Source organism: Microtus oregoni, unplaced genomic scaffold (assembly GCF_018167655.1).
Source record: "Microtus oregoni isolate MIOR12 unplaced genomic scaffold, Mior012 000049F_ref0000343, whole genome shotgun sequence".
NCBI classification, from domain to species: domain Eukaryota; kingdom Metazoa; phylum Chordata; class Mammalia; order Rodentia; family Cricetidae; genus Microtus; species Microtus oregoni.
The window spans coordinates 3,702,473-3,712,985 of NW_024543223.1; the positions used below are offsets into that span (position 1 = coordinate 3,702,473).

The window sequence follows — 10,513 nt, forward strand, 5'->3', positions numbered from 1 at the left end:
ATGTAGACCAAGGTAAAGGTGCGCAGTAGTTAGAGTTCACTTACATATTCATCTATCCTGTTGCATTCAAGCCTCAAACTGTGACTGTAAGGCCCACTAGGGCCATTACGTTGGGTTCAGGTGCTGTTCAGAAAAGGATGGCAGTGTTCACAGTTCCATGTTGTTCATCCCCAAAGGCTGTTTTTTGAGGTAGGGTTTTTCTTTGTGGTCCTTCCTGTTCTAGAACTCTCCATGTAAATCACCCTGGCCTTGAATTCACAGAGATCTACCTGACTTTGCCTCAGTGCTGGGATCTGGGATTAAAGGCATACACCACCATGCCCAATTAAGGCTAGCTTTTTGTGTTGTTTGTTTGTTGTTGTTGTTGATGCTGTTCAGTTTTTAAATTTTTATGTATATTTAAAAGTAGATGAGGCAGAGCTCTGTGAGTTTGAGGCCAGCCTGGTCTACAAGAGCTAGTTCCAGGACAGGCTCCAAAGTGACAGAGATACTGTGTTTTGAAAAAACCAAAACAAACAAACAAAAAGTATGTGTGCATGTGCCTTCAGAGGTTATAGAGGTGTGAGATCAGCGGAGCAGGAGTTACAGGCAGTTATTAACTGCCTCATGTGGGTGCTGAGAATTGAACTTGTGTCCTCTGTAAGAACAATATATATTGTTGTTTTTAACTGCTTAGCTATTTCTCCAGTCCTCAAAGCTGTTTTTTAAAAACATTTAAAATAATTTATTAATTCTTATTTTATGTGCATTGGTGTTTTGCCTGCATGTATGTCTATGTGAGGGTGTTAGATCCCTTGGAGTTATAGAGAGTTGTAAACTGTCCTGTGGGTGCAGGGAATTGAACCTGGGTTCTCTAGAAGAGCAGCTAGTACTCTTAGCTGCTGAACCATCTCTCTAAAGCTGTTATAAAAATGGTTTTGAATTAGTCAAGGGCCAGCTTTTGAGGCACATAACTCTCTTAGGCTACCTGAACCCTCTTTTGGATAGAAGACCCAAGACTTGAGGATATTTGATTGCTACCTTTTGACTTTGTGTGTATGCATATGTATATGTTCATATGGATATCAGTACCTATGCATGCACCTGCATGTGGAAGCCAGAGGTCAGTGTTGAGTGTCTTCTTCAACTGTTTCTCCATCTTATTATTATTATTTTAAAAAGTGTGTGTGTATATGACAGGTCTTGGTGGGTACTCATGCTTTGGTTTATCTGTGGTGGTCAGAGGACAACTATATGGAGTTGCTTCTCTCCTTTCATTTTTACTTTGGAGTCTGGTGATTGAACTCAGATCCTGACTTCAACCTTTACAAATACAAAAGCTCGTGAATTATCTTGAAATAAGTGGTAGGCTAGAGTATGTTTCTGAGCTTAGTATGCTTTTGTTCTTGTGTCTTTTCTCTATTCCTACCTCTTGAATTCAACTGCATATTAGAAATCCTTGGGAAGCCTTTGAAGATGTCAGACATATATAAATTGACTTGATCTTAGGTAGGATCTAAACACCATTGGCTTTAACCCTATGGTTATTGCCATCTGCAGTTAAAGCTGGGAGTTGCTGCTCAGTGATTACTGTATACCCAAACCACCTAGAAAACTTGTGAAAATGCATATTCTTTGCTAGTAGGTTGAGAGGGCCTTCAGCATATTCCAAGGGTACTGATACTCAGTAAGTGGAGAATCTGTTGCCTTTGTAGACCAGTTATCTTGGTGCTGGTTTAGCTTAGACAAAAATTAGGGCTTGCTTGTTAACTGTCGTCTGTATTTCTTATCTATGACTTGGATTGAAAGATGGAGTGTGGCTACTGTAGTTGGTGAGGATGACATAATAGACCTCAATCCATGCTCAGAGAAGCATTTTTGCACAACTTTCTGGACTACTGATTTTTCAAGGATGTCTAGGAAATTATGATTTAAAAAATGACTCAGTGTTTTTTTAAAAAGTACTTTTTGTTTTGTTTCGTTTTGTTTTGTTTTTCGAGACAGGGTTTCTCTGTGTAGCTTTGGTACCTGTTCCTGAACTTGCTCTGTAGCCCAGACTGGCCTTGAACTCACAGAGAACCTCCTGTCTCTACTTTCTGAGTGCTGGAATTAAAGGCGTGTGCCACTACCGCCTGGCTAAAAGTATGTTTTCTATTCATCATTTGTCAGTTATTTTCACTTAGAAATTTTTAGTGAATCACTGAATTGGTTATGTGCTATTTTTCTCTGAACCAAATTTTCTGGACAAAATTCTATACTGTGGGAATAAATATGTTACATACTCAATTTCATGGGACTGTGTATTTGGTTTTATGTAAATCACAATGAATTTTGTGAGTATAGAGTTCTTATTGTCCTCCTTTCTGTGTTCATAGGTTGTAGCTGAACATCCAGATGTCTCAGGGGAGGAGATTGAAGAATTACTTGGATCCCAATGGAGCATGCTCAACGAAAAGCAGAAAGCACGATATAATACAAAGTTTTCCCTAATGACCTCTGCCCACTCTGAAGAAGATTCTGGTAAACATGCGCGCGCGCGCACACACACACACACACACACACACACATGTCTTTTGCTTGCATGTGATGTGTAGAGTGTCACCACATGAACAGTGTTCATAATCCCATCAGTGCATGTCGTTATCATTTCCTCCCTTATCACCAGTGCAGTTCTTGATGCTGTTCAGGACCTCACTTTATTGTTTACACAGAGTAGGGATTCTGGTTGCAGTATTTGAAGGGGTGGTATAGGAGAGAAGAAGAAAGGAAAGGTGCGTGGTTCTAGCACTTTGTGGTTAGTGGCATGGATCAGGCCCAGTGGAGAACAGTTAGTTCTTAGCAGAACTTACAAGTGAGATGACTGGTTGACCTTCACTTAGGTGTCTGTTTCTAGGTTTTCAGTTTAAAATTTAAAATATACTGCATCAAATACCAGTTTAGGCTATGGCAAGTTGAGGAAGACCTGGAGAAAATGTGTAACAGGTTTGTTACATGTAAGCACTTAGACACACAAGCTGAGGAAAAAAAAACCTTTTAATGTAAAAATAAAGTGTAATGTGTTTGAGTGTTAAATAAAAGTAAATAGTCTGTAACTCTTAAGGTTCATTATTGAGTTTTGGAGATGCTAGACATCAAAGCTAAGGCATCCTAGGTTGTCCTAGAATAACTGCCAGGTATTAGATTGTGACAGTACATACACTAGTAGCCTCTTTGCACCTCCTGGAGATACTCATCTTAATTTACGGCTTGCTAGGTGTCTGAGTTACTTTGCTGCTGCTATAACAAAGCACCATGACCAAGGCAACTTATAGAAGAAAGATTATTGGTGGCTATTCTGCTGACTTAGTGTTAGGGAACTCCGATTTCTTTCTTTTTGGTTTTTTGAGACGGGGTTTCTCTATGTAACAGCCCTGACTATACTGGAACTCATTCTGTAGATCAGGTTGACCTTGAACTCACTGAAATCTTCCTGCCTCTGTCTTTTTTTTTTTTTAAATATTTATTTATTTATTATGTATACAATATTCTGTCTGTATGCCTGAAGGCCAGTTGAGGGCGCCAGACGTCTTTACAGATGGTTGTGAGCCACCATGTGGTTGCTGGGAATTGAACTCAGGACCTTTGGAAGAGCAGGCAATGCTCTTAACCACTGAGCCATCTCTCCAGCCCCCCTGCCTCTGTCTTTTAAGTGTGTGCCATTACTGTCCTGCAAACTCTTTGATTTCTTTAGGAAGAGCTGTGTCTCATCCTAGATAAAGTAGGCAATGCTCTGGGTGTTCATGGGAAAGAAAAAGAATCACCTCACACCTCACAGTGAAAAACCTGCTGCTGGTCAGTAACCTGGAACTCAGTGTTTAAGGTTGTGAGTGCAAACCAGTTGAAGTGTCTAATTGGGTGTGCCACATGGTGTTTATGACTCCTGTAGTGTGAGCTTACTCCTGCTGTTTCAGACTCTGCAGGCAGACCTACAGTGGTGTGGTTAGGATTAAAGCCTAGTCAAGATTTTGTTAGGTCTTGTTTATACTAGCTGAGAGTAAACTGACTGCTTGATTCCTTCAATAGTAATTTAAATTCCAGACCTGAGGAACAGCCCTGTGCAGTTGCTGGCACCTAAAGCATGGCACTTTGGCCTCCTCCTGAGGCTTTCTGGACATGGCTGTGGTGGTGTGTTCTGTCCCAAAAGGTAGTGAGTATGAGAATGACAGTGTTCTTAAGTTTTGTAAACAGTGAAGCCTGCTGGCATAACTTGTAGTCCCAGCTACTCAAGAAGCTGAGGCAGGAGGATTCAAGCTATGTCTAGCCAGTGTAGTGAGTTTTTTTTTTTTTTGGTCAAAATAAAATGTAAAAAGATGGCTGGGGATATAATTAAGTCCTGGGTTCTATTCTCAGTACCATACACATACATACATATGTACGAACGTACGTATGTACATACAAGAAGTTTGATAAGTTGAACCCTAACAAACAGTTATGCAAGTGAAAATAATTTGTATTAAAATTAAACTTTAGCACATTCAAAATGATTGTCTCTCTAAAATTTATTCTCTTGCCTTCCTTCATATCTTTTGAGGTCAGTGACATTTTGATACTTTATCATAGATTAATGATATTTCCAGACACCTAAAATAAGGCACTGTCAAATGTATAGCAGAAAGCATATAACTTTAAGATGCAGATGTGATTTTGCTTCTTAAAAAACTTTTATTAAAGAGAACAAATAGTAGCAACTTTTATTTGTTTTGTTTTGTTGTTTGAGACAGGGTTTCTCTGTGCAGTATAACCTTGGCTGTCCTAGAACTTGCTATGGACACCAGGATGTATAGTTGGAAGTTTTCGTGTCTGAACCACCTGCTCCCGAATAACTGGCAGCCGCTTCCCAAATAATTGACTTGGAAATTTAATATAAATTATAAATGCTTGGCCAGTAGCTCAGGCTTGTTACTAACTAGCTCTCACAACTTAACCCATTTCTATTAATTTGTGTGCTGCCCTGAGCCTTGTGGCTTTTACCTCTAATGCTTTTTGTATGTCCAACTCATGCTACATCTGGCTGGTGACTCCTCAGACTCTGTCCTTCCTCATCCTATCATTCTCAGTTTGACTCTTGTACCTATCTTTATCCTGTTCAACTATTGGCTAGTCAGCTTGTTTATTAAAACCAATTATAGTGACATATTTACACAGTGTACAAAAAAAAGGATTATTCCACAGCTAGGCTGGCATCTGCCTGCCTCTGCATCCCAAGTGCTGGGATTAAAGGCATTTGCCACCACCTGACCTTATTTAACTTTTTTAGATTTGTTTTATTTTATATAGTTTATTACTTTGCCTACATGTATGTATGTATATCTACATAGAGGCCAAAAGAAGGTGTTGGAATTACAGATGATTGTCAGCTACAATGTGGATTCTGGGAATCAAACCCAGGTCCACTATAAGAACAAGTACTCTAAACCACTGAACTATCTTTCCAGCCCTTAAATTGTAGTTTTTTTTAAAAGTTGACTTAAATTCTACTTGTCTTTACATGTTACTAAATAAATACTTTTCCTTACTTTGAGACAGTGTCCTGCTGTGTAGCCAACACTGGTATTGAACTCAAACCTTCTCGTGCTATGCCTTTCTCCTTGTGTGCTGGGATTACCATGTCTTAACTGTAAACAATTTTTTAAAAAAGACTGGTGCTGTTAAATGATCCTTCTATACACTGTGAATATGTATTACTCCCATTGGTTAATAAAGATCTGATTGACTGGTAGCCAGGCAGGAAGTATAGGTGGGACAGCCAGACTAAGAATGCTGGTAGGAAGAAGGGCAGAGTCAGAGAAGCCTCCAGGAGAGACAGAGAGAGCAAAACATGATGGAGGACAGGTAAAGCCACGAGCCATGTGGTAGTACGTAAATTAATAAAAATGGGTTAATTTAAGTTGTAAGAGCTAGTTAGTAATAAGTCTTGAGCAATGGGTCGAGCATTTGTAATTAATACAAGCCTCTGCGTTAGTTATTTGGAATAGGAATACTCCCCTTTTAACTTGGTTATATTTAAATTTAATGCTATATTTTTAATGTATATTAAAGTACAATGGTAAGATAATAATTAGTTAAAATATTTGTGGGTCCTTGTTCTGTTTTGCAAAGAATTGATCTGTAAAACATTGACCTTGGACATGTACCTGTCACTATTTGCATGATGAATGCCAGAGCATGTTGTGAACTCTCTTTTTCCTCTGCATTTATCCCAATTCTCATTCTTCATTCCAAGGTAATATAAATGGAAAAAAAAGAAATCACACGAAGAGGACAGATGATCCTCCAGAAGATGTTGATGTTGGAGATGCACCCCGGAAAAGGCTTAGGACAGAGAAGCACAGTCTTCGGAAGGTAGTGTTCTGGGCTTTCCTGGCCTATAAGAATATACGCCCTTTCTTGAGATTCAGCCAAGATATAGGCAGTGAGGTATTTTGGGCTCTTGCCAAAGTGGTATTCAGAAGTAAGGCGTGCCCTTTTTCTCCATTGCAAAGACCACTGAAGAAAGGACTTGCTCATTAACAATTAGGAACATCACCACAGAACTATTGATACTAGTCTGTTCAAGAAAAGAACATCCTGATGCTTTGAGTAATACACAATATTTTGATTTTATGAGTTAAAAATTACTCTTAGGTTGAAGGGGGTTAGTTCAATGCTAGATTACTTAAGTAGAATAAGCCCAATATTTAGTTTCATTGCCAATACTAGTCAAAACATTTTGTCTGTAGGGATTATTATTTAATCAGTGTGTGGATGAGGTGCATGAAACACATTAAAGATACTTTGCACAGCAATAGGAAGTTAAAGAATCTATGATAGACACTGGAAATGGATTACATGAATTTATTCACTTTGTCAGTAATTCATGATCTTGTTTACTCACTGGGAATCCAGTCTGGGCGTCATAGAGGCAAAATTGAAACTACAGTGTGGGTGAAAAGGCAACTCAGGGCCTTGAGCCTCAATATTGCCAGCATCTGTTAGGACAGCTTGCTTGGTATCTGATAGGAAGTGAAACTGACAAAGATCCATGTGTGTAAAGCAGCAGTGGATTTCTCTGTCTGCTATTTGAAGCCCACACAGAGAGAGTGAGCCTGTTAGCACTATTTGTTTCAACTGTCTAAGATATCTAAATAACTTTTTGGTAAATTGAATTTAAAGGATTCTCACCATTATGCCCAGAGTTTTCATTTCTTTGTTTTTTTTTTTAATAGTACTAAGAATTGAATCCATGGTTATGCCAGGCACATGTTCTACAACTAGATGGCCCCCCTTTTTTTATTTTGAATCTTTATTTTTAATGAATTACTTTTATTTGTGTATGTGTGTAATTGTATTCCATGGAGGCAACAAAAGGGTGTATAATCCCTTGGAGGTCGAATTCCAGATGTTTGAGTTGCCAGACAAGCATGCTGAGACCCAAACTTTGGTCCTCTGCAAGATCAGCAAGTGCCATCTCCTCAGTTTTTCTTTTCAAAGTGGGATATCACTAAATTGTCTAGCCTGGTCTTGAACTCACTCATTAGCCCAGACAGCTTTGAGTTTATGATTCTCCTGCCTCAATCTCCCAAGTAGTTAAAATTATAAATGTATAGTGACTGACTCAGCATGTTGAAACTGTCCCCCCAATCTTTAGCTGTGGGAGGTGTTTTACTATTGATCTCTGAGAGCTAAATATTGTCTAAAATTTTGAAATCCCCAGTAGTAGTACACTAGTAATGCTGGAACTGACATAGAAGGGATGACTATTTGATTGGACCTTTTGAATAGAAAACTAGGGGGGCTGGAGAGATGGCTCGGTGGTTAAGAGCATTGCCTGCTCTTCCAAAGGTCCTGAATTCAATTCCCAGCAACCACATGATGGCTCACAACCATCTGTAAAGAGGTCTGGCGCCCTCTTCTGGCCTTCAGGCATACAGACAGAATATTGTATACATAATAAATAAATAAATATTAAAAAAATGAATAGAAAGCTAGATTTCCTCTGCTTTGGATTCAGTGGGACGTTTAGACAGCACATGAAATATGACTTATGTAATGTATCTTAACACAACTATGGCAGGTATTGGCACAGCCCTGCCTATAGTACCCGTCTGACAGCTTCTAGCATAGGAGGTAAGAAAAGAATCAGTTCATAGTATTTAAAAAATCAGTTTGGGAAATTGTGGTCTTCTTGAGTGTGAGGAACACATTTTCAAAGGAAGAAGTTTCTGTTGTGTAAATTTTCAGCAACGTGTGTTCATTCACATTAGGAGAATTTTTTTCCTTTATTTTCTTTCTCTTTGTCCCCCCCCCCCCCCTTTTGAATAATAGAGAGAGACAATCACCGACAAAACGGCCAGGACAAGCTCTTACAAGACCATAGAGGCAGCCTCCTCGCTCAAGAGCCAGGCAGGTAATGTGGTCAGGCTCCTTTATTCCTGGCTCCTCTGGGTGCCTGGGCGGGTAAGCAGGGCAGCCTGCTCCTGCTCTTGGGGAGCCTCTAGTCTGGGCACCTGAGAGGTATAGAGATAAATGAGAGCAGGGTTGGGCAACTCCAGGGATGCCTCAGAAGAGTCAACAATTAAGCTAGGATCAAAAACAAGTATGAAAGATCTTGTGGAATTGAAAAATAACTGATTTAATGTGCAAATTGTCATAACCATATTGAAGTTACTTTTCTCCTGATTTTTCACTTAACTTTTTAAATTTGAAATTTTATTAGAAGAGAAATTTAAACCAGAAATACTCAGATTTCTTGATGAGTTGTTACTATAAATTCTTTTTTTTTAAATTTTTTTATGGTTTCTTTAACTTTATTTTATGTGCATTGGTGTGAAGGTGTCAGATCCCCTGCAACTGGATCTTTAGACAGTTGTGAGCTGCCATGTGGGTGCTGGGAATTGAACCCAGGTCCTCTGGAAGAACAGTCAGCGCTCTTAACCACTGAGCCATCTCTCCAGCCCCTACTATAAATTCTTTCACTCTAATTTAGGCTCCTGATGGTTCATACTTACCAACCAAGAGTAAAAGTCATGACTAGTTGTTTCTGTTTCATATGAATAAGAAAGCAGCTTAAAGGATTTTCTATGAAAACCAGCTAAACAGTAAAAAGGACAAAATCAGACTTTTTGACCTGTTGGTGGATTATCCTATTGAGACATCTGTCTCATAGATTAGCACAGGTGGTCTCCTTCTCCAACTTTGGGGTGAGGAGGTATGGTTGGAAAGACTGTTTTCTTTGTGCTGCACAAGATGATCAGGTTTTTAAAAAACAGCTATTTTTTAAGCAAACACTTGCGGATGATTGGAAATTTGAACATAGAATAGCTATTTTTAAATATTAAAGTGATACTATAGTTAAGTTTTTACTTTAGAGGTATATACTAGGCTTTTTATGCATGAAATTCTATATGGAATTTGCATCAGATATAATTGTAGGGGGGGATCTTGGATCCAAGGTGGATGAAGCTGCACTGGCCTTGGGTTGTTGGTTTTGGTGGGGTGTAGACAGTAGTATGTGGGACTCATTGTATAGTTTGCTTCTTTTTAAAAAATACAGTCAAGAGTTTTTTATGATAAAAAGTTAAGCCCTTACTGACAACTAAGGATGTCATCTTTACAGCTTCACTTACTTCACTTATTTAAAGCAGTAAGGAGGTGGAAGATTTAAGATTTTAAACTTGATAAAATAAACTTACTTTACAGCAACGAAAAATCTGTCCGATGCATGCAAACCACTGAAGAAGCGAAATCGGGCTTCTGCAACTGCATCTTCAGCACTGGGGTTTAGCAAAAGTTCATCTCCTTCTGCATCCTTAACTGAGAATGAGGTAAAATAATGATAGTGATATCATGGCATTCATGTGAAGGCCATTAGTTACTCAAGTTGCAATGTGAGTGAAAATCTATTTTAAAAGAATTATGTTGGTGTTCTCCATAGGATAGGTGAGATTCAGGTGTTCTTAGCCATCTAAAATTCACAAACTTGAAAAAAATAGTGCACTGAGCACTTTGAATACAAATACATACATGCACATGGTGAATGTTTAAGTGTCATATTTTAGTCTTGTTGCAGAGTAATTGTTGCAATCTGTTTTAAAATGGTATGTTCTGTAAACCTCACTCTGTTTTCTCACATGAAAGGAAATTCATACTGGCTTTACCAGGATATGCTACAATGGCCACTGAACACTGTTGGCCATACTTATACTGGCCACTGTGCACTCACACTGGTGGAACGGAGGGGTTCAAAAACCTGTGGGGAAGCCAAAGGTTTCTTGGTCCTCATGCGTTGCGTGTCTCTGATACTTTGTTCTGGCATATTTCAGATGTGAGTGTGGAGACAAGTTAGAACTGTCACTATACTAAGATTCCTATGTTCTCTGAACTTGCAGAATATATGGTAGCAGAGAAGTCGGTGGTACTATAACAAGCTGCTTCTGCCATCACTGTAGTGTAGCATGTTCTAAAGTCTGCCATTGCCAAAACAAGGAGCAGCTACAGATGAAGGAAGGGTGTCTGT

General features: G+C 39.0%; 1 protein-coding gene across 5 annotated transcripts in view; it reads left to right on the top strand.

Moving 5' to 3' along the window:
• The window catches only part of LOC121436390 (histone-lysine N-methyltransferase NSD2), a 69,465-nt gene that overhangs the window by 30,665 nt on the left and 28,287 nt on the right, over window positions 1–10,513 (top strand). For all 5 annotated transcript variants that reach the window (XM_041636228.1, XM_041636224.1, XM_041636223.1 and 2 more), the window contains 4 exons: window positions 2,355–2,499; window positions 6,242–6,360; window positions 8,323–8,404; window positions 9,697–9,821. In XM_041636228.1, coding sequence (XP_041492162.1) covers window positions 2,355–2,499; window positions 6,242–6,360; window positions 8,323–8,404; window positions 9,697–9,821 — 471 coding nt within the window. The remainder of the gene's footprint in view (window positions 1–2,354; window positions 2,500–6,241; window positions 6,361–8,322; window positions 8,405–9,696; window positions 9,822–10,513) is intronic.